The 24,910-nt window shown below is 37.7% G+C and overlaps 1 protein-coding gene across 13 annotated transcripts in view; it reads left to right on the top strand.

Annotated features, from left to right (window-relative positions):
• The window catches only part of PIK3C2G (phosphatidylinositol-4-phosphate 3-kinase catalytic subunit type 2 gamma), a 651,449-nt gene that overhangs the window by 275,724 nt on the left and 350,815 nt on the right, over positions 1 to 24,910 (top strand). For all 13 annotated transcript variants that reach the window (XM_086401881.1, XM_086401878.1, XM_086401882.1 and 10 more), the window contains 4 exons: positions 1,135 to 1,257; positions 6,944 to 6,977; positions 14,477 to 14,675; positions 23,154 to 23,276. In XM_086401881.1, the coding sequence (XP_086258007.1) occupies positions 1,135 to 1,257; positions 6,944 to 6,977; positions 14,477 to 14,675; positions 23,154 to 23,276 (479 nt within the window). The remainder of the gene's footprint in view (positions 1 to 1,134; positions 1,258 to 6,943; positions 6,978 to 14,476; positions 14,676 to 23,153; positions 23,277 to 24,910) is intronic.

Here is a 24,910-nt window from a genome sequence, read left to right as displayed (position 1 = left end):
TGATAAGAAAATGATCTAGAATAAGTACAGTTAAAATCTTTTGTATTATGAATTCATATCTTTGTGTGAAAAAAAATTCTTCCATCTCTCTTGAAATAAACTCCACTGAAATTCTCCATTGGAATGACTGTGATTCTAGACTTGATAGAGCTCATGTGTTTTGAAAAGCCAACTTTACAGTGATACAGTGATATAGATAAAATACATTAAAATATTATAGAGTTAAAGATGATTCACAAGTAATTAAAGAAAAAAAGAGAGATTTCTAAACAATTACCAGTAAAAAACAAAAAAGAATAAGGTCCAAATTGGGCAGTTTTTCTTTTTTTTTTTTTTAATGAAAGCTAAATTTAAGAACATGTGAAAGCTCAGAAATTAAAAAAAAAAAAATGAAAAGCTCTTAGAACTGTGACACAAAGTCTGTGTATAACTATCTTAAGCAGAGACAGAAATTTTGATTTTAAGAATAGTTGGTCATTTCTGTGGACTGTACTTGTCATCAGTGATTTTATTTTTGAAACATCATAAGCCTGAAATATAATATAATCAAATGATTATATAACACCTCCAGTACCAAACTTCATTGTACCAAGTTTGTTCTGAACTCTGATTTTTAATAATTTTGCCCTCGTATACAGTGCTTACAAAAATAAATGTATTCTGCACTCTACATAGATCTGCTATAACTTGTCTGGTTTTCAAAGTATTTTTCAGGAACCAGAGACTTTCAGTCTCTCTCTCTGTCTCTGTCTCTTCTCTCTCCCGTTTTATATCAGATAATGTTGCTGCTAAGTAGCTTCAGTCGTGTCTGACTCTGTGCAACCCCAGAGACCGCAGCCCACCAGGCTCCCCTGTCCCTGGGATTCTCCAGGCAAGAACACTGGAGTGGGTTGCCATTTCCTTCTCCAATGTTAGAGTTGATATGTATCAACTAGGACTGATAGTCCTAGTTTTCAGCATTCACTCAATGCAAATCACGCTTAGATCACAGGGTAACCAGTCCTGAGAATCTTTCACATGGAAACAACCATTTTTTATTCTGTTTCCTCTTCCTAGGTAGAGAGGTAGTTTAAAGATAACTTAGTGTCCTCTTGATTTCAATAAACTAAAAGATATCAATCTTTTCATCTACAGCAAAATGTGGACAATGTTACTGAAGAAGTAAAAAATATATGCAGTGTTCTGGGATGTGTGGAGACCAAACAAATTACAGATGCTATAAATGAACTAAATCTTATTCTTCAGAGAAAACCAAAGGTAAATGCACTCATTTATTACACAGCAATTATTTTAAACCTGAGTTCAATAATTAATTAAGGAGAGTGAAAGACTTTTGATGAACTGGTATAAATGTATGTGTGTGTGTATGTGTGTGCATGTGTTGCTGTTCATATATATTTCAATCATTTGGGGATAATGAAAACTTAATTCTATTATACCAAAATAATTGAATTAAAAGGAAATTTCTTATACCTTTGAAGTGTAACTACAATACAACCTTCAAGTGAGACTGAAATCTATCCTACAGTCCTACCTAGATGAATGTGCTTATATAATAATATTCACAGGCAAGTGTTTGTATAGACTATTAATGGTTCTCATGCACAGCAGTGTATGCAGAGGTAGGTACCCATGCTTGCTTGGACAAGCATTTATGCAGGAAAGAATAGATCAGTTTTTGTGGTATTTTTTGTTGAATCTTCAAGGCACACTGCTTTGATGATCCCACATTCTATAATGATTTCCTGGGTTTTCCATTTATAAAAATGAGCATTATATGAGCATTATATGATTTTTTCTTTTAAATCTCAGAAATCTGATGTAGATTATATGTGAATATTGCCTAAGAAAAAGATTAGGACATCTGGTTACAATGAATTGTTCAATCTTGGTGCTAGTTTAGCAAGTGATAAAGTCAAAAGATAGGATACTGCTGATGATAATAACTAATACTTGATCAGATCAGATCAGTCACTCAGTCGTGTCTGACTCTTTGCGACCCCATGAATCGCAGCATGCCAGGCCTCCCTGTCCATAACCAACTCCTGGAGTTCACCCAGACTCACGTCCATCGAGTCAGTGATGCCATCCAGCCATCTCATCCTCTGTCGTCCCCTTCTCCTCATGCCCCCAATCCCTCACAGCATCAGAGTCTTTTCCAATGAGTCAACTCTTTGCATGAGGTGGCCAAAGGACTGAAATTTCAGCTTTAGCATCATTCCTTCCAAATAAATCCCAGGGCTGATCTCCTTCAGAATGGACTGGTTGGATCTACTTGCAGTCCAAGGGACTCTCAAGAGTCTTCTCCAACACCACAGTTCAAAAGCATCAATTCTTCTTTGCTCAGACTTCTTCACAGTCCAACTCTCACATCCATACATGACCACAGGAAAAACCATAGCCTTGACTAGACGGACCTTTGTTGGCAAAGTAATGTCTCTGCTTTTGAAAATGCTATCTAGGTTGGTCATAACTTTCCTTCCAAGGAGTGTCTTTTAATTTCATGGCTGCAGTCACCATCTGCAGTGATTTTGGAGCCCAAAAAAATAAAGTCTGACACTGTTTCCACTGTTTTCCCCATTAATAAGCAGCAAAATAGAAATTTGAGCCCAGGCCTCTAAACACACTTCAGTACATATGAAACTTCATAAAAGAGAGTGACTGCATGCATTCTTTATCTATATGGATAGGAAGAGCACAGATTCTATTACCTTGAATGCACCAGTCTTGAAATTTCAAAAAGACTGATTTACAAAGTTGACAATTATACTAATATATATAAATTGTCATTGTTTCAAATAGGTGACTAGTAAAAATCAGTAATTTCTTACTATCAGACTTCCTATGTCTTTTTTTTCCTCAAGTGCAACTGCTTTACAATGTTGTGTTAGTTTCTGCTGTACAACGAAGTGAATCAGCTATATGTATACATAAATCTCCTCCCTCTTGAGTCTCCCTCCTACTCTCCCATCTCACACTTTTAAGTCATCACAGAGCACAAAGCTGAGCTCCCTATGATATACAGCAGCCTCCCACTAGCTATCTATTTACACATGGTAGTGTATATATGTCCATGCTACTCTCAATTCATCTCCTCCTCTCCTTCACAATCATCCACCCCTGCCCCAATCAACAAGTCCATTCTCTACATTTATGTCTCTATTCCTGCCCTGCAAATAGGTTAATCATTACCATTTTTCTTGATTCCACGTGCTTAGTCGCTCAGTCATGTCCGACTCTTTGCAACCCCATGGACTGTAGCCCAGCAGGCTCTTCTGTCCATTGCAATTCTCCAGGCAAGAATACTGGAGTGGGTTGCCATGCCATACTGGAATAGGTTTCCATGCCATACTGGAGCGGGTTGCCATGCCTTCTTCCAGGAGATCCTCCCAACTCAGGGATGAAATCCAGGTCTCCCATATTGCAGGAGGATTCTTTACCATCTGAGAAACCAGGGAAGCCCAAGAACACTGGAGTGGGTAGCCAATCCCTTCTCCGGGGGATCTTCCCATCCCAGGAATCAAACTGGGATCTCCTGAATAGCAGGTGTATTCTTTACCAGCTGAGCTACCAGGGAAGCCTGCTAGATTTCATACATACATGTTAATATATGGTATTTGTTTTTCTCCCTATATCTTATTATAAACAATTACAATTGTATTTTTTGCAATTAGATGTAATAAATTCAGAATTTTTAATATCCTATTTGCATTACATGAACAGTGACAGTGGTGACTGAGGAGCAAAAGTCTCATATCAACAAAAGATTTTATAACAGCTGAAGTTAAGATAACAAGTGAGAATTAACTTGCAACAAGTTATTCATTTCTCTTAGATTACCACATTTTGGAGATAATACAAATACCTAGAGCTGATAATAAAATACAAAAAGCATAGGGTCATGCAGAGATGATTTGAATTTGAGATCTGCCACTTGCCAGGTGAATATACTTTGGAAAACTAATTAACTTCTCTAAGTTTCAGTTTTCCTCATCTCTAAAACAGAAAAAGAAAACAGAATTTGCAGGGTTCTTGAATCAGAAATAACATTAACAAATGGGCCAGATGAGAGTATATTTTGAGTGGCTCAGAGGTAAAGAATCTGTCTGCAATGCAGGAGACCACCTACAATGCTGGAAATGAAGGTTCAGTCCCTGGGCCGGGAAGATCCCCTGGAGAAAGTAATTGCAAACCACTCCAGCATTCTTGCCTAGGAAAACTGATGGACAGAGGAGTGTGGCAGGCTACAGTCCATGAAGTCACAGTCAGACACAACCTAGCAAGTAAACCACTACCACCCATTATTATTAGTGGAAGTAGTAGAGATGATGCTGTAGTAGTTTTTTATAATCTTCCTCATGAGGCCAAGAAGAGTTTAATTCACCCAAGTACCACTAAATACTCTCTTATCTCTGGGCCATTGGTTATAGCCAACCTCATGATAAATGCTAGAGTAGGAAACCAGATACATGAATGTGGACACATGTCTTCCCATCTGTTAAGACCACTTGGCTGTTCTTTAGTTTTTATGTCCTGCTCTCAGTAAATCAGTAGAAACAAACAAATGATCAAAGAAGGAGGAAAATCTAATTTTAGGATGAAGCATTTCAAATGCTGTTAAAGTAGCACTTTAACAACAACAACAAAAAAGCTTTTTAAAGAAAAAGCTTTCTTTAAACATTCATTTTCTGAAACTCCCTAGATAAACAAAAATGACAGTTTTCTCAAAAATATCAAATTTTCAACATATCTGAAGCAAAAGAATCCTTCAAGGAGAAACAAAGTATTTCCTAGGAAAATATGGACAATTACAATAATTGAGAGAAGCTCATATCATATTTCACATTTCTTCTATACTTAAGAGCACTAAATGTGACTATTCATGCATAGAAATGAAGAAAAGAATTGACATTTACCAGTTTTATTTCATATATGTCAAGGGTCAAAATAAATAGTTGAATATCCCCAAGTAAACAGATTCTGCTTGAGTACCTTTTCAAAGTTTATTCAACATTATTCAGACATTTTGTCCATCCCTTTTCTCAACGTATCTTAACTATAAGCCCACCTATATAAGAAAATCAGCACAAATAGTAAGTATATTTTACATTATTTCTGTAGTAACCAACTATGGCTAATAATGCCAAACTATTTCAATCTATCCACCCACCATAAACCTAAAACTAAAGAAACACTGAGAAATATGTCTTCTGCCAACAGATTCAAATTTCAGAAGCTGTCCTTTTTCTTGGCTGCATTTTTAGGTCAACTAACAAAACACTATTTCCTGCCATACCAGGAAGTAATTAAGTATTTACTAAATGTAAGTTTTGGCAAAATGAAGAACTATATCACAAATGCAGTTGTACTCCATCTATACTTCATGCTCCCACCTAGCACTGGAAACAATTTTCCATTCTTTAGAACTGTATTCCAGAAGCTCACATATTTCCATTAAATACACAATAAACAAACTACAAATAAAAAATACAGTCTTAAAAAAAAATACAGTCTTACACATTGTGCTGTAGGTGGGTGTCATGGTGATTTAAAAATACAAGTTTACATTTCTGAATAAACTGAATTCTAGTTAAGTCATGCTAAGGTGTTTAACAATCTCACCCACACAGCTAGGGTAAAGATCTCATGTGTTCAGCTTAGTAGTTGAATCTATGCTCTAATAGATGAACTATTTTACCTAAGAGAATTGCTTCTGAGAAGGTTCATGTGAATGATACTCTTCAATGAAAAGTTACATACATGTTTAATTACATTCTAAACATGACAGAAGACTTTTCTCTCTAAAAGGAATACTCTAGCAACTTCCTTGTTACAGGAAAACAATTATTCCCTAGTTTGTTTGTTTGAAAAATCAAGCTTTTCATTAATTGGATTTCCTTCAAAGCAAACTTGTCAAAGCAAAATTTCCAAAAAAATTTAGCGTCAATTAAAATGGATCTTGTTAGAAAATTGAATTTTCTTTTTGACTGAAATGTAACTTTTAATGAATCTGTGAATCACCTACCTTATATAGTTTTCATGATAATGAAGTTATAGCCAGTAAATTCTAAACCACTAAAGTAACTCCAGGTGTACAATAAACATAAACAAACAAGCAAATAAAAACCCCCATGCTAATGGATACAAACTTAAATGATAATGAAAAACACAAAATTTCAGATAGTTTTTTTTTTTTAATCCAGGATACAATCTCAAGTATTTGACTACCAGTTTCTCTTTTTAATCCTACAAAATAAAGAAATGAAACTATACAGTGAATCTGTATGATTTTTTAAGCCTGTATATAAATGACTGTTAAAATAAGAACTGAACACACTAAACAGCGAAAATGACAAATCTTTTATACTAAAATATCAGTCCCTGTTGTGGAAGGGGGATTGAATTTAGGCACTATCTGTGGGTGTGTACTGAGTCGCTTTAGTCGTGTCCAATTCTTTGCTACCCTATGGACTACAGCCCCGTCAGGCTCCTTTGTCCATGGGATTCTCCAGGAAAGAAACTGGAGTGGGTTGCCATACTCTCCTGCAGGGGATCTTTCCCACCCAGGGATCAAACCTGGGTCTCATGCATTGCAGGCAGACTTTTTTTACTGTCTGAGCCACCAGGGAAGCTATTTTGCCACCAGGCAATATCTGCAGAACTGTTCAAATAATACTAAGAAGGCTGAGCTTATGCTAGAAATTATTTTTTTTAATCAAATAATAAAGATCGATGATTATGACAGTTAGAAGACTCTTCTTTCATCTTACAATTTAGATTTCCTGTTTAATAAGTAATATTTATATAAGGCACCAAGAAATGCATTTTCTTTTTATCATAGCAGAGAAATTCCTATATGTAGATTGTGGACATTATTGGTTTGGTTTTCCAAATTTGTTTTCTGAATAACAATTGTATCTTTCGACCTATTTTTCTTTTTCAGAATCTTCATCAAAATTCAGACACTTCAGCAAAAGGTAAAACATATGTGCACCCAAATATTTTTTAAATAAACAATTTCTAAAGCTAAAAATAATTTAATTTTTCCAAATATGGTGATAACACACACATAAAATATTTTTGAGGGAAAAAACTTGCTAAAACTCTTTTTACTGACAGTAGTGATTATTCTGCAAGTGAATAAAAATCCACTGCCTTTGAGCCTGAGATTTTTTTTTAAAAATAAAGTCAAGAAAGCTATAAAAGTAAAAAGAATTCTGAAAATGCCCTTTTTACCATTCTAAGAAAATATAAAATTTTATTTAACTAATGATATTCTGATGTAAGAGAAGTCAGAAATGTAGCAGATGTCTTTCTTCAAGGTCATTAATTTCCATTTTAAAATCAAGCTCTATTTGAAGCATCAACTTAATGTATCAGGCAGGAGGATTTGGTTCTGAAATACTTGAGTGTTCGCAGAAGCTCTGAACCTACAAAACTGTAAGCCACAGGAGGACTGGGCCTCTGTTGAAAAGGGTAGATAGTGTGGTCCACAGCAATGAGTCTGGCTTCTGGAATCAGGCAGAACTGATTTTGAATTCCAACTCTGCCCATTTTTTTACTCTGATGGTAAAAAATTAAATTCTCTGATCCTCAGTTTTCCTAATATGAATAAAGGATAGGACAGTATGTAAAGTGCAGGGTGTGGTCAAGATTGCTCTTGTTTGCACTGGCAGATCGTATTTGGCTTATGAACACTTATGAGTATCTTTAAGAAAATTATCTGACTCACAGATGTTCAGCTGTCAAAGGTGACAGTGAAGCACAAACAATAACTCTGACCTGTCCTCCATAGCCTTAGTGGTTTTCAGTGGAAAGTTACATATAGCAGGGTATCCTGTCAACTCTAATTCCCATCACTCAAAAGAAGATACAGTAAGTCCCCTACATGTGAACCTTCAAGTTTCGAACTTTGAAAGATGCGAACGTGTGTTCAGGCATGAGTGAAACTGCAGCTTGCCCTCCATCTCCTACTGCTAGTGATTCTTCATCTCCACTGCTTCCCACCTCCTTCTCTCCATCTCCAGTCAGTAACTCTTCTCACCTGTTCACTCGATGTCAGTTTCTGTATACCAGCTGCTGGACTGTACTACTGTACTTTTCAACGTACTATACTATCAGATTAAAAATGTTTATTTTTTGTTTGCTTTTTATATGTTATTTGTGTGAAAAGTATTATAAATCTATTACAGTACAGAACTATATAGTTGATTGTGTTAGCTGGGTACCTAGGCTAACTTTGTTGGACTTACAAACAAATTGGACTTACAAATGCACTCTCAGAACTGAACTCATTCATATATAGAGGACTTACTGTTTGCAATACATAGGAAGAACTCCCCCACTTCACATCACAGAGGAAAATGGGACAGCAAAGGGTAAGGGCAAAAAACCTGTTTTGCTAGTGCAAAAATCCCTATTCCAAGCATTCACATAATAAAACTCCAGAGCACCACCAAGAAAGGGGAGAGATAGACACCCCCTAACAATTTTCCTAGCACCGAGTACAAGTAAAAGAACGAGGAGTGAATAAGCCAGAGGTATGCCTATATGAAACTGGCCTTTTCCTCCTTTCTATCAGGAATGTTGGAATAAACTCCTCTCATCCTATGCTCTTCAGGGGTCAGGATATGAGAGTCCACAAAATGGCAAGTCATCCTAAGTCATCACAGAAAAGGAATTAATTCTGAATTAAAAATTCTTCTTCTGCAGCTCTCATAAACTTTTCATGAATCATACTTCTCATTCTACAAGATAAATATATTTTCTAGTATTTTATTATATAGAAACACCTTACAGTAGTTTAAAAAGCAGAAAGGAAGAGTGCTGAAATGACAGCAAAATGAACATTTATCCGTATATACACGCAATTGCTTTCTATTTAAGTACTCTGAAATAAAAGTCTAGAATCCTCTTTACACAAAATGTTGATCTAACAATGCTGCTGCTGCTAAGTCACTTCAGTCGTGTCCAACTCTGTGCGACCCCATAGACGGCAGCCCACCAGACTCCGTTGTCCCTGGAATTCTCCAGGCAAGAACACTGAAGTGGGTTGCCATTTCCTTCTCCAATGCCTGAAAGTGAAAAGTGAAAGTGAAGTCGCTCAGTCGTGTTCGACTCCTAGCGACCCCATGGACTGTAGCCAGCCAGGCTCCTCCGTCCATGGGATTTTCCAGGCAAGAGTACTGGAGTGGGGTGCCACTATTATTGATGATTCTGATTCTCATACTTAATATTCTTATGGATTCTTCGCCATATACTTTGAAGCTAAGAGATCTAATCATACCTGTGCTCTACACGAGCATTCATTAAATCTGGCATGCTGCCTGTTTGTGTAAACAAAGTTTATTTGGAACATGAAAAACAAACCAGATTTTAATACAGATTATGTTTGCAAGGAAAACAGAGACTTCACTGAACAGGAGAAGTACAGAAAGTGACAAACAGCAGCAACACAGAGACTGTTTTCCATTCAAAAGTACACTAGAATAAAGTCATGTACTCTTACCCCCTTATTTCCATAAAAATGCAAACAAAACATCCTAATTAAGGCATTTTAATCACCTATATATTGTCATTGCTTATTTCCTGTTACTACAAGTCTTTTCTCATTGCAAAATCAGGTGCAATAAACATTTTCCCATATTTCACCAAGCCCAGTACTTTAAGTCCTTAATATATTCCCGATGATAACTAAAAATGCATTCTTCACCCAGAGTTCTGGAAGAAGCACACATCTCTACACTACTACCTCAAAGAAGCAAATTCTAATCTAGAACTGTTTTTCTGCAAAAAAGTAAAAAGTGGAGTTTGAGTAATTAGCCCAATAATTAAGATTCTCTAAAATATGTGCTGGGGCTTCAATTAATGAGATCTCTAACTCAACTTTATGATTTATTTTAACGTGCATTAATTTGCACAAGATTGGGAATTATTAACAAGAAGTCTGTACTTCCTGCTTCAGAATACAATTTGGGGACCAGAGAAACAAGATGTTTTTATAAATTTATAATTCTCTGCCTCCTGTTGTTCAGGAGAAACCCTGTTGGTTGGCCTCCAGAGTTTGATGAGGCCTCTTTAAAGACTATTTTTATGCTCCTTTCCTCTTCTGTTTCATTAATTGCTACTGCTGATTTCTCAGAGAATTTTAATTAGAGCTCTTTCACTCTGCTTGTCACCTCAGGCTGTTTCAACAAAAGGCACAATTTTAGAAACACAGCAAGTGAGTAGAATTTGGCCATCTCATAAATTTTGTACAAATTTATGAATAACTAAGTGAATAATAGCATGTGTTGGACAACAACAACAAAATGTTTAATTATGGGCAGAGCTACTGAGGGGCAGGATGTGGGAAGAAGCTCCATGCAGAAGCTGGCCTCTTTCCTGGGCAATGGAGCACTGCACACATACTACTGGAGGAAGCGTCTAGCTCATTCTGCTAATTTCTTTTCAAACCAACTAAGAACCAAAAGAATCTGCCTGCAATGCAGGAGACCCCAGTTGGATTCCTGGGTTGGGAAAGATACCCTGCGGGAGGGCACGGCAATGCACTCCAGTATTCTTCACTGGAGAATCCCCATGGACAGAAGTATCTGGTGGGCTACAATCCACGGGGTTGAAAGGAGTCCTATAGGGCTGAGCAACTAAGCACAGCACACAGGAACCAAAAAGCAATTTCCGTTTTGGAAACTACTCATGAGAAAGTGCACGCGTCTCAAAAAAACAGTACTGTGTGATGCGACTCCACACTGAATACGCTTATGCCAAATTTGTGACTTGTTCCACTTGTTCCATTCATCATCTTTTTATCATTATTATTATTATTATTATTATTGGTCGAACTGCGTGGCTGGTAGGATCTTAGCTTGAATCGTACCTACTGCAGTGTAAGTGTCCGGATTCTTAACTACTGGACCACCCGGGGAACCCCGCCCCCACACTTGGCCCCTTTCATAATCTTAATAGACATTTCTTTTTCTATACCTCATAATATAAAAATATATTTTAAAATATAAAATATAAAAACCTTTAAAATATAGTACAGTAAGTAAAATAAAATGTTATGAGAATTTTTTAAAAATCACAGCAGATCTTGAGAACATAAGATCTAAGGATGCGCTTACTTGTTCTGTCAACGTCTCCTCAGCTGCCAAGGGCTTGGCAACCTTGCTCTTCTGGGCTGTGGTCTTGGGGACTCACGGCTGCACATGACCCAGCCGCCCGAGGGGTAGGGAGAGGGTGGGGGGAGGGAGGGCGAGGAAGGAGCCCACCCTGGCCCTGGCATCCGGGACCCCATCTGGGACAGGTGAACACCACCAGCCCTGCCCAACCAGTGGGCTAAGAACCTGCAGTCTGGAGATCGAGAACAGGCGTTCAGGCCGGACCACTACAAAGCCAAGGCCATGCAGCCCTACTCCGCAACTGACACTCCCAGTACCATGTAGACGCCTCGCTTGAAAAGGCCCGCACTCTGACCCCGGAGTCGTGAACCAGAACTAGCTGGTGTCCAACTAGCAAGCTTGGGGTTGAAATGGAAGGAAATTGTCCATCAGTCCCTTCCTTGCCCTACAGAAACCTCAGTCATCATCTGCAAACACCTGCCAGGCATGTTCAGCCTAAAACTTAGTTCAGCCCTGCTGGGGAAAGGCTGCCCGTCGAGGCCGACCAGCTCCTGTGTCGGCCCTTTTCCTCCGGGAAATGGAGGCTGTGCGGTAACCCGAGACGGAAGTCAGATGGAGGCTTGACTTCTGGAGCAGCAACCATGTACGGAGGCCTAGGATAAGGAGGCAGGGGAGAGAATCTTCTGCCTTTCCCCACACAGGCTGGCTCCGCCCATCCCTCCGCCGGGGCCCCATCACGTTCCCCGTGGTCCCGCCCAGAAGCCGAGGATTGCTGCATGCTCAGCAGCAGTGGCTTCAGGCCTCCAGACACAGTGTCTCCCTCCCAAATACCGCCTGGAGGACCAGCTCTCCTCCGGCAGGCTCTCCTCCGCAGTCCGGCGACCGTTCCCGATGTGGGAACCGCCGCCAAGAATATGGTTCCTCCGCCTCTGTCTTCCCCACACTGGTGGCACTGCCTTTTCATTTACTTTCTCCAGAACAAGGCGGCCGAAAAGGAGAAACATCTGAAATACGGCATTTCCGTACATATTTCTGGCCCAGGATGGATAGAAGAACGCAGGGTTTTCTGCCTCACTCTCGTCTACCTAGACCCGCCTGTGGGATTTAAGGAGGCCTTTTGCCGGGACTGAACAAGGCCTGAAGTAGGGGTCTTGATCACAACCACAGGAGCCTTGCAACCCCCGACCTTCGAGACTTGTCAGCAAAGTCAGGCATAAGTGACCCAGAGGAGTAGGAGGGCTCCATTGATAACACTTCGTATTATACATTCATCTCTTAAAACTCTTTGTCACCTAAATATTTGTCCATTAAAGCGTTTCCTCCTCTAGGTAAAAAGGGAATAATTTTTAAAATACAATTAAAAAAATTATTATTTTTTTTTACCTTACAATATTGTATCGGTTTTGCATACAATTTTTTACACGAGGTTATTCACCTAACTTCTGAAACAGCGTAGTTGAATATTAAAAATAATTGCAAGTCATGAGCGTCTTATGATTTTCGATGCATTGACTGCTGCTGCTACTGCTGCTACTAAGTCACTTCAGTCGTGTCCGACTCTGTGTGACCCCATACACGGCAGCTCACCAGGCTTCCCCTCCCTGGGATTTTCCAGGTAAGAACACTGGAGTAGGTTGTCATTTCCTTCTCCAATACATGAAAGTAAAAAGTGAAAGTGAAGTCTCTCAGTCGTGTCCGACCCTCAGCGACCCAATGGACTGCGGCCTACCAGGCTCCTCTGTCCATGGGATTTTCCAGGCAAGAGTACTGGAGTGGGGTGCCGTTGCCTTCTCCAATGCATTGACTACTGCATAGAAAATGTCAGCAGTGAGTGTTATTCACCTTCCCTGTAAGGGTCTGACAGCGAGTCCTACCTGGAGATGGCATTCATCATCCTCAGGTTTCTCCATCCTACTGGCGCCAGATTCCTGTCAAAGTCCACCAGTTCTGCCTACTCCATTTCATCAGCCTCTTCTGCTTCCTCCCACTCAGGTTGGAATTTGTCCAACAGAGAGTTTAAAGAGAGGGAGAATACCATTCTCAGAAAAATTTACCTTAAATTTAATGATCAGGGGACGCTTTTCATGTGCTCTAAACTAAATTCGCATGGAATCTAGCAGACATTTCAAATCTATTGGTCCCTGTAGTTAGTCATTTTTCTTCATTTTTTTCTTAATTTTTTCTTCCTTCATGACAATTCAGCTTTACATAATCAATAGACTCCCTATAAATAATTAATGGTAAAACTGGAATAAAGTTTTGATTTTGAAGAAATATAGTAAATGTCATAAATCTTTTATTCTAAACTTACCTTGGATACCAGCCATGTACTTCAGTTCAGTTCAGTTCAGTTCAGTCACTCAGTCATGTCCGACCCTTTGTGACCCCATGAATCCCAGCACGCCAGGCCTCCCTGTCCACCACCAACTTCCAGAGTTCACTCAGACTCACGTCCATCGAGTCAGTGATGCCATTCAGCTATCTCATCCTCTGTCGTCCCCTTCTCCTCCTGCCCCCAATCCCTCCCAGCATCAGAGTCTTTTCCAATGAGTCAACTCTTCTCATAAGGTGGCCAAAGTACTGGAGTTTCAGCTTTAGCATTATTCCTTCCAAAGAACACCCAGGACTGATCTCCTTCAGAATGGACTGGTTGGATCTCCTTGCAGTCCAAGGGACTCTCAAGAGTCTTCTCCAACACCACAGTTCAAAAGCATCAATTCTTCGGCTCTCAGCCTTCTTCACAGTCCAACTCTCACATCCATACATGACCACAGGAAAAACCATAGCCTGGACTAGACGGACCTTTGTTGGCAAAGTAATGTCTTTGCTTTTGAATATGCTATCTAGGTTGGACATAACTTTCCTTCACTCTTTTTATGGCTACATAATGTGTATGATTAGTGTTCAGTTAATGGCAAACATAGCATAATCAAACTTATTATAATTAATTCCTTAGATGGAGTTTGTTTAAAGTAGGTATAAACCACACAGAAAACATGTCCCTTGTCTGAACATTAATTCTAAACAATAATAATCTAGACCAAAAATTTTGTGAATTATAGTTGATCAGAATGCCAAATTGATAACCCAGAATTATGATTTGTGATTAAAGGCTGCACTTCCCAAATTTATGCAATTGAAGAAATGAAAGCTGATTAATTACACTATAGCAGCTACCCCAGACTGCATACAGAGGCACAGATGGCTAATTGGCTTCAGTTGATAGAGGGTCATTTTAATTCAGTTTTCTTTAAATTTTGTTATAAAAATTTTCAAAGCTGTAAAGAATGGTTTGTGATAAATATGACCCTTCATAGATGACCTGGTTTCTATCCCTCTCCCCGCCCTCCCCCCAGGTTTGATAGAGAAAGTGACAACCGAACTATCCACATCCATCTGTCAGCTAATTGATATCCATTGCAGCAGCTTCTGTGCAGATTTCCAGCCTCTACACGCACCTCTGTATAGTGTCTCCTGTGTAAATCTTGGGCTCCATTCCCACCTTAGCTTCACAGTGTATGCAGCTCACAATATTCCAGAAACCTGGGTGCACAGGTGAGTTGTGATGCCTTTTCCACAAAAGGGTTAATTAGTTTTGTGTCGCTTCTAATTGAATATATTTGCCTTGTTCTTATTTGCAGAAGCAAGTATTTCATCTTGAAATTTAATCGGCATGGATGTATCTATGTTTTTAAAATCATTCACACTTATTTCCAGTCCAGTGCACATTCGTTTTCCCTCAAGTCTTCTCCCATTCTATTTAAAATAACTACATGTTGTCAGTATATCATAAGAGAAACAGAAAGTGCCCATCCTCACATGGTGATTGCCCTAAATTTTTCATTTTTTATGTTTGAGTTTAAATGACTTACGCCAATTAACACAGGGTGAGAATGCACACACACATACAAGGAGATGGAGAGTATTTAAGAATAGAAAGAAATCACTTGATCCCTATCAAGATGTGAGTGGTAAATATTTTGTGAGATTAGTACCTTGATAAAGTGAAAATTAGCCAAGAGTTACTTGAGTTACAATAGAAATTAACCACAATTATGCATGGAGCATTGCCGGGTTTGAGGTTAATTCTGCTATGTGCTATTTTCTTGAATAACATAATTAGAGTAATATTATAATAATTATTTTAAATTCCTTATGGATTAAATCTGTAAGAGAATACTGATTAAATCAAATTAAGGTGATAAGAGAATAGTAATTTTCTAATGGATTTATTGTACCCACTGCACTTAGCATCTCAAAGAAAGGCTAAAAGAAACAGAAATAATTTTATCTTGGTCTGTATTTTTGCAAATGGAAACTATGCAAAATTTATGAGTCAATTATAACAAAAATTTTACCTTTGTATGTAAAAATGAAAAACGACCATCTATGTATCTCACATAAACTTTCTTTAAAACCCATGGGATGATTCTTTTACACTTTTTCTTAATTTTATGAAGTATTTTAGGAGGATGATGTGTAATGTTACAAACTGCTACTCGAATGTTTTCATAATTTTTAAACCTTTAGGATATCCTTATTTATTCTAATTCACCTGGAAAAACTATGTAGCCAGATAAGTACTCAGAAAGCTATATACATAGAGCTATTTATGTACGTGGGAAATGTAGTTTTGTTTATTTTTCTATTGTTTCTCTATTCTGTTTTACTTATTTTGTTTCTGATCTTTATTATTTTCTTTCTTCTTTTAATTTTTATCTTAGTTTGTTCTTTGTTTTCTGGTTCCTTGAGTATAGATTTAGATTATTTGTGAACTTCTTTCATTTTTAATTTTTTAAATCTGTTTTTAAAATTTTTATTGCAGCATACTTGATTTACAATGTTGTGTTAGTTTCTGCTGTAAAGTGAATCAGTTATACATATACATGTATCCACTCTTATAGATTCTTTTCCCGTATAGGTCATTACGGAGTATTGAAAAGACTTCCCTGTGCTATACAGTAGGTCCTTACTAGTTATCTACTTTATAAATATATAGTAGTGTGTATATATCAATCCCAGTCTCCCAATTTATCCCTCCCCTCCCCGACTTTTCTGGCTGGTAAGTTTGTTTTCTGCATCTGTGACTCTATTTCTATTTTGTAAATAAGATCATGTGTGTGTGTTAAGTTGCCTCAGTTGTGTCTGACTCTTTGCAACCCTTTGGGCTGTAGCCTACCAGGCTTCTCTGTCCATGGGATTTTCCAGGCAAGAATACTGGAGTGGGTTGCCTTTCCCTTCTCCAGGGGATCTTCCCAATCCAGGGATCAAGCCCATATCTCTTAACGTCTCCTGAATAGGCAGGTGAGTTCTTTACCACTAGTGCCACCTGGAAAGCCCAAATAAGATCATTTGTACTTTTTTTTTTAGATTCCACTTATAAGTGATATCACACAATTTTTGTCTTTCTCTATCTACCTTTACTCAGTATGAAAATTTCTAAGTTCATTCATGTTGCTGCAAATGGCATTATTTTATTCTTTTTATGACTGAGTAATATTCCATTGTATATATGGATCCCATCTTCTTTATCCATTCCTCCACTGATGGACATTTAGGTTGCTTGCATGTCCTGGCTACTGTAAATAGTGTTGCAGTGAACATTGGGGTGCATGGTTTTCTCCAGATATATGGCCAGGAATGGTATGCTGGATCATATGGTAGCTCTATATTTAGTTTTTTAAGGAATCTGCATACTGTTCTGAATAGTAGCAATACCAATTTACGTTCTCACCAACAGTGTAGGTGAGTTCCCTTTCCTCTACACCTTCTCCAGCACTTATTATTTGTAGACTGCCTGATAATGGCCATTCTGACCAATGTGAGGTGGTACCTCATTGTAGTTTTTATTTGACCTTTCTTCTTTTAATGTAAGCATTTATTGCTTTAAACTTCTTTTTTAGCACTGATTTTGCTATATCTCATAAGTTTTGTTATGGTATGTGTTTTCACATTTTACAATATTTTCTAATTTCCCTTTTGATTTCTGTTTGACACACTGGTTGTTCAAAAGTACTCATTTCTACTGCATGATCTCACTTATATAGAATCTGAAAAACAAACAAAATGAAAACAGACTCTCAGAGAACAAGTGTTTGCCAGAAGCAAAGGGGTGGGTTGGGGATGAAATAGGTGAGGAGGATTAAGTGGCATAAATTTCCAGTTATATAACTAATAAGTCACATGGATGTATTAATAATATACACCATAAGAAACATGGATCAATGATACTGTAATACCTTTGCATGAGGACAGATGGTTACTTAACTTATCATGGTCATCATTTCATAATGTATGCAAACATCAGATCATTATGTAGTACACCTGGAACTAATGTAATATTGTACAATAACTATATTTCAGTAAAATAAAAAAAAAGAAACAGAAACTAAGAAGTGTTAATTAACATTAATTTGAGAATTTTTCCAGTTTTTTTTTTTTTTCTGCCACTGATTTCTACTTGTATTCCAATGTGGTCAGAAAATATACTTGGTATGATTTCAATTTTTTTAAATTTGTCAAGACTTGTTCCATAACCAATTTTGTGATTTGTGCTAGAGAAAGATCCAAGCTTGAGAAGAATGCATATTGCCCAGAGGTTAGGTGGAATGTTCTATAAATGTCTATTAGGTTCATTTGGACTATAGTGTAATTAAAACCCTCTTCCTTATTGAGCTTCTGTCTGCTTGTTCTATTAATTGTAACCAGTATTGAGATCTTCTGTTATTATTATGTTATTTTCTAGTTCTTTTCATCCCTTCAATGTTTGCTTAATACATTTGCTTCAATTTAGGGTGCATGTATATTTACAGCTATTGTATCCTCTTAGTAAATTGACCTCTTTATCATTATATAATGTTTTTGTCTGTTGTGACAGCTTTAACGTAAAGTCTATTTTGTCTTGCATAGGTATGGTCAATCCTGCTCTTTTGATTATCATATATGGAATATATGATATATATGATATATATATATATATGTCCTTTCACTTTCAGGGGTGTCCTTAAATCTAAAGTGTATCCCTTGTAGACAGCATATGGTTGGATCTTGTTTACTAATCCATTCCGTTATGCTGTTTCTTCTCATTGTAGAATTTAATTTATATCTAATATAATTAATGATAGAGAAGGACTTACTTTTGCCATATTTTTTTGCATCATTTTCTGTCTTGTAGCATTTTTGTCCCTCTTTTTCTGTCTTGCCACTTTCCTTTGTGTCCTGATGAGTTTTTATAAACTCTTCAACTCCTTTCTTATTTTCTTTTGTGTATCATTTATATTGTGGTTGCTTTCTTTGTGGTGACAATGGGCCTTACATAATACATATTATATTTAAAACACTGTTTTAAGCTAATAATAACTTCACTTTTTAAAATTTTGTTATAACTTCACTTTAAGTTCAGTTCAGTCGTGTCCGACTCTTTGCAACCCCATGAACCGCAGCACGCCAGGCCTCCCTGTCCATCACCAACTCCTGGAGTTCACTCAAACTCACGTCCATCGAGTCAGTGATGCCATCCAGCCATCTCATCCTCTGTCGTCCCCTTCTCCTCCTGCCCCCAATCCCTCCAAGCATCAGGGTCTTTTCCAATGAGTCAATTCTTCGCAGGAGGTGGCCAAAGTATTGAGGTTTCAGCTTTAGCATCAGTCCTTCCAATGAACACCCAGGACTGATCTCCTTTAGGATGGACTGGTTGGATCTCCTTGCAGTCTAAGTGACTCTCAAGAGTCTTCTCCAACACCACAGTTCAAAAGCATCAATTCTTCGGTGCTCAGCTTTCTACACAGTCCAACTCTGATATCCATACATGACTACTGGAAAAACCATAGCCTTGACTAGACGGACCTTTGTTGGCAAAGTAATATCTCTGCTTTTCAATACTTCACTTCAGTCATATACAAATTCTCTGCTCTTCTTCCCTCATCATACTTTTTGTTACTAATACCACAAACTGCATCTTCTTAAATTTTATATATTGTTATCATTAAAGTTTTCTATACTTTATCCTTTTAAACTCTATAGCAGAGTTAAAAGTTATTCATGTATCACCATTACAGTCTCACAGTATTCTGTATTTGTCTATATGTTTCCCCTTACCAGCAAGCTTTCATGCTTTCATATGCTCTCCTGTTGCTATCTAGCATCCTTTCATTTCCACTTGAAGGATTCCCTTTAGCATTTCATGTTGAGTCAGGTCTAATGCTGATGAACTCCCTCAGCTTTTTACCTGAGGAAATATTTATTTCTCCTTCATTTTTGAAGGACAGCTTTGCCAGATACAGTATTTTTTTTTCTCTCAGAACTTTGAAAATATCATCTCACTCCCTCTGGCCTTCAAGGTTTCTGCTGAGAAATCTGCTGAAAAACTGATGAGATCCCTTTTATGTGGCAGATCACTTTTCTCTTGCTGCTTTCAAAGTTCTCTCTTTGTGTTTGACTTCCAATAGTTTAATTTTAATGTGTTTTAGTATGGTCTTCCTTGGGCTCATCCTAGTTTAACCCATTAGGCTTCTTGAAATTGGATGTCCATTTCCTTTCCCACAATTAATAAGTTTTCAGCCATTATTTCTTCAGATCAGCTTTCTGCCTTTTTCTCTCAGTCATCTTCTGGGACTCAAATAATGTGTTTGCTTGTCCTATTGATTGTGTCCCGTAAGTCCCTTAGATTTTCTCCACTCTTCATTTTTCTTGTTTCTCTGAATAATTTCAAATACGTATGTTTGAGCTCACTGATTTTTTCTTCTGCCTGATCCAATATATTCTTGAATCCACCTATTGATTTTTTTCAACTCAGTTGTTGTATTCTTCAGCTCCAAAATTTCTTCTTAATATTTTTATGTTTTTTAATATTCTCATTTTGTTTATGCATTATTTTTCTGAGATTATTGAGCATGTGTGTGTATATATGTACATATTTTATTCTTTGTCCGGTAGTTCATATACTTCCATTTCTTTTTTTTTTCTTTTAAATTTTATTTTATTTTTAAACTTTAGATAATTGTATTAGTTTTGCCAAATATCAAAATGAATCTGCCACAGGCATACATGTGTTCCCCATCCTGAGCCCTCCTCCCTCCTCCCTCCCCACACCATCCCTCTGGGTCGTCCCAGTGCACCAGCCCCAAGCATCCAGTATCGCGCATCGAACCTGGACTGGCAACTCGTTTCTTACATGATATTCTACATGTTTCAATGTCACTCTCCCAAATCTTCCCACCCTCTCCCTCTCCCACAGAGTCCATAAGACTGTTCTATACATCAGTGTCTCTTTTGCTATCTCGTACACCAGGTTATTGTTACCATCTTTCTAAATTCCATATATATGCGTCAGTATACTGTATTTATGTTTTTCCTTCTGGCTTACTTCACTCTGTATAATAGGCTCCAGTTTCATCCACCTCATTAGAACTGATTCAAATGTATAATAGCCAGGACATGGAAGCAACCTAGATGTCCATCAGCAGATGAATGGATAAGAAAGCTATGGTACATATACACAATGGAGTATTACTCAGCCATATACTTCCATTTCTTTAAGATTGTTTTCTGGCGATTTTTCTTTTAGCATAAACCAACTCTCCACAATTTTGATGTATTCATAAAATTTCATGAAGTTGGTCAATATAGTGAGGTAAGAATTTACCCTTTTCTGAGGGAAATAAAAGAGTGTTAGTTCGGTGTCTGCACTTGTTGCTTTAATTCATCTGTTATAAATGTCTTTGCTTTCTAGCCCTGGCATCATTTTATGTTGATATGCTTCAAATAAACTTGGCTTTCCAGTGAACAACACTTGAGAGTTGTTTGCATTTTCTCTTTGGTTTCTAATTTTGTTCTTTCACTGAGAGACCTGGTAGAGAAATGACTAGAGGATCTTTGTAATGTCAGTTGGATTCATACAAAATTATTGACTTTAAAGATAGCAAGTTTATCTAGCCTAACCTCATTTTTCATCCTTTCATTCTCAGAAATGATTTAGAAATGCATTTTGACTCTCAGGGCTTCCCTTGTGGCTCAGCTGGTAAAGAATCTGCCTGCAATGCAGGAAACCTGGGTTCGATCCCTGGGTTGGGAAGATCCCCTGGAGAAGGGAAAGGCTACCCACTCCAGTATTTTGGCCTAGAGAATCCCAAGGACTATGCATGGACTATACAGTCCACGGGGTCGCAAAGAGTTGGACACGACTGAGCAACTTTCAGTTCACTTCTGGAGATTTATCTTGTTCCTTTGGTTGGGCCCATGTTTTCCTCTTTCATTGTATACCTTGTTTTACTTTGTATTGAGATTTGAGCATTAAAAAAAAAAAAAAAAAAACAGCTACCTCTCCTAGTCCTTATGGACTGATTTCATACAAGGAAAGAATTGTTGCTTTAAAAAACAAAGATGCGTAACGTGAGAGTTGTGAGTTAAGTTTTATTTGGGGCAATATGAGGACTCCAGTCTGCAAGAGAGCACCTCAGATAGCTCTGAAAAACAGCTCTAAAGAGGCAAGGGGAAAGGACAGCATATATGTGACTTTGGTGAAGGGTGAGTACATGCAATCAAACACATATTTTTTGTAGAAAGCTTCTGTTGGTCTCGTGAAGCTTCTGCCAGTCATGAGAAATGATCATTTTAGTGCTTTCCTAGATATGAAGGATTTTGGTGCTTTTCGAGATATAAGGAGAATCAAGAATGGGGCTCATAAACTCAGTTTCTGAAAATATCTTACTATCTATAAGACCTGTCCTTGCCAGTTTCCAGAAACACAGAGTGCCTCATTTCTGCTGTCTACCCTGAACTCATTCAGGGGGTGTTGTAGGTCAGCAACTGCAGTAGCATGTGATTTAATCCTTGCAGAGGTAGATGGCAAGCATCCATGGCAAATGCCAATTTGTGGTTGATCGAATGTTACCAATCAGCTAGAGATTTGGTGATTTTCAAACCTTTCTTGTAGGTGCATCCTCCCTGGATTTGTGTGTGTCGATTCACACTTAGAGAGGTTTTACTTCTTTTATCAAGAACTTGAATTTCTTGTTTCATCTAGTGTCAGCCTGTGGTCCTTCCTGCTGGTTCTCCATAAGCTACCCAGCTCTGTTTTGTTCTCAGTTGGGAGCCAGTATTTAGAGTATGTCTGGTCCCATAGATGCTCTGGTGATGAGACATAAACCAGACCCTCACACAGCCTCCAAAGAAAGCCAAACTGTTGGATGCACACTGCACTCTCCCTGCTCCCCTCTCTTCCTGCCAATTCAGAGATCATCAGATTGCATCAGCCTCTGCCTATGGGTCCCACAAATCCTCTGGAGCAGCAGCAAGCCTCCCAGCTTTTTTTTGTTCTCCTAAATCCATGGCCCCTGGGTATCTAGAGGATATCATATCCTATTGGAATCACAATCCAGATCTTTCCCAAGGGAGAAGCTAGGAGTTGGGGGTTTTCTCCTATTCCTTTTGCACTGAGCTGGGGGAAGTGGTCAGTTAGTTTGTGCTAGTTTAGACCACTCACTGCCTTTGTTTTCAGAGGCCCCCAACTTGGCACCGATTCCTGTTCAGCACTCAGATTCAGGCAAGAGAGAAACCAGTCCCTTGGATAAACCCCTAAAAAGTCTGAATGTCAGACATATGTTCCAATCTTCTCTTTCCCACCCCCAGGAGAAGATGGGAGTTAGGAGTTCTCTCCTGGTCACATGACACTCTGCTGGGAGAAAGGGCTCTGCAAAATGAGTGCCATGCATTTTCCTACTGATTTCTTTGTGACTGGTTTTGCGCTTGGGTGCAAGAGCCTTTTAACTTATTTCTGGATTTCTCGCAAAGGAAACTGATCCATGTATTGTTAAATTGGTGTCTCCAGCAGGGGAAAGAAGGTCTAGGACTTCCCATTATTCTGCAATTTTGCTGAAGCCACAAAACATAAATTCTTAGTAATTTTTAAAGTACACTCTGTACAAACAAACATCACTTTATCATTTGACTTTTAACTATAAAATAACTGACCCATATAAAAAACTGCTTCCTTCACAGTGTTCAACTTATTGAATCAATGTTGTTTCTTTTTAGCTATAAAGCATTTTCTTTCTCCTGTTGGCTTACATATGCTGGAAAGAAGCTGTGCCAAGTGAGAAACTGCAGAAATATTCCTGTCAAAAAGTTGTTTTTTTTCTTGGTCAACTGGAATGAAATGTAAGTTTAATCTTTATTCTGGAAAGATTATTTGTCTAATAAAGACCAGGATTCCTTCCACCTCCCCTCTCCCCTGCTGCTTTCTAAGTGAAAGATATAATTTTTTTTTTTAATGTAGCTGGTTGATTTGATTCAGAGATGTGGTAAATATGCTAAGCATACTAGGTAACTGACTTCAATTCAAAAGATTAAAGGTGCCTTTAAAAATCTAGATAAATATCCAATCTATATTGTTGAGCTGCTCAAAGAGGGAAATTGGGGAAAGGAGAATTATTAATCATTTGTAGACTGTGGATAAAAGGAATACCCTCTATTGGTGTTGGAGGGAGATAGATTTCAGTTATAACAAAGAAGAAAGATGTCACCTAATGACATATGAAATCTCTATTTTCTCACAAAAGCCAATTGCAAATTTACTTAAACAATCAAGTTTTTGTACAGTAACTATCTATGCATTGTGTAAAATGTCATCTAATTTGGGATAATCAACTCCTACCAAGATCTTTATCTATTTATTTATTTAATTTTCAAATTTTTTCCCTAACAACTAAAGCAGCACCAGACACAGGAAAAGTCCAGTAAATGTGGCTTGGCAAGGGAATGAATTTTATGTAATAAGTGACTCCCCAAAAATATATTAACCAGCTCAATGACTAGAATTAGGACACCCCAGTTCGATTCCTGGGTAAGGAAGATCCCCTGGAGAAGGAAACTCCAATATTCTGGCATGGAGAATTCCGTGGACTATATAGTCCATGGGGTCACAAAGTGTCGGACACAACTGAGTGACTTTCACTTGACTTTCCACTTTTCTTCTGACTTAATTAAAGCTTATCCATGGTTGTTTTCAACTACAAATATGTGTCATCATTTAAACAATTCAAGAGAAAAATTTCCTAATTTTAGAATCAATTTCAGAGAAAAAAAAAATCTCAAAAGAAATTGAAATTATCAGTATTAGTGGAATAACTACATTGGTATACTTTTCTTCTTGTCCTTCAAGAGTGCATAAGTATTATTTTTCCTGTGGAGTTTCTCTGATTCCCCCAAGAGTTAGTTACTTTAGCCCAGAATTCTTTTCTTTCTTTTTTTTTTTTTTTTAATCCTTCAAATCTCTTTTTTTCCCCAAACTTTAAACTCTTTATTTTGTATTGGGATATAGGCGATTCACTATGCTGTGGTAGTTTCAGATGAATGCTGAAGTGATTCAGCCATACATATACATGTATCCATTCTCCCCAATCTACCCGCCGTTCAAGCTGGCACATAACATTGAGTAGAGTTCTATGTGCTGTACAATAGGTCCTTGTTGGTTATCCATTTTGAATATAGAAGTATGTATGTGAATTCTTTTCATTTTATTTAATTAAAAATATATTCATTTACCATTTTCCTAGGTGCCTGGCCTGTAGCATCCTTTATATATTTTATTGACATATACCCATTACAATACAATTAATTGCATGTTTTATTACTAGACTGTAAATTTGAGGACATAAACTTTGTTTAATAATAATATGTGACATAGATTTTGACTGTTTGTTGCATTCCAGTCATCAGAGTTTACCCCCAAAACATATTGTCTCATCTAAACTTAATAACAAAAATGCATAGAGATATTGTCATCTCCATTT

Source organism: Bos grunniens, chromosome 5 (assembly GCF_055505025.1).
Source record: "Bos grunniens cultivar Pamir isolate PY7600 chromosome 5, Bosgru_T2T1.0, whole genome shotgun sequence".
Lineage (NCBI taxonomy): Eukaryota > Metazoa > Chordata > Mammalia > Artiodactyla > Bovidae > Bos > Bos grunniens.
Note: the sequence above shows the minus strand (reverse complement) of the source record. Positions and strands in the feature narration are given on the sequence as shown.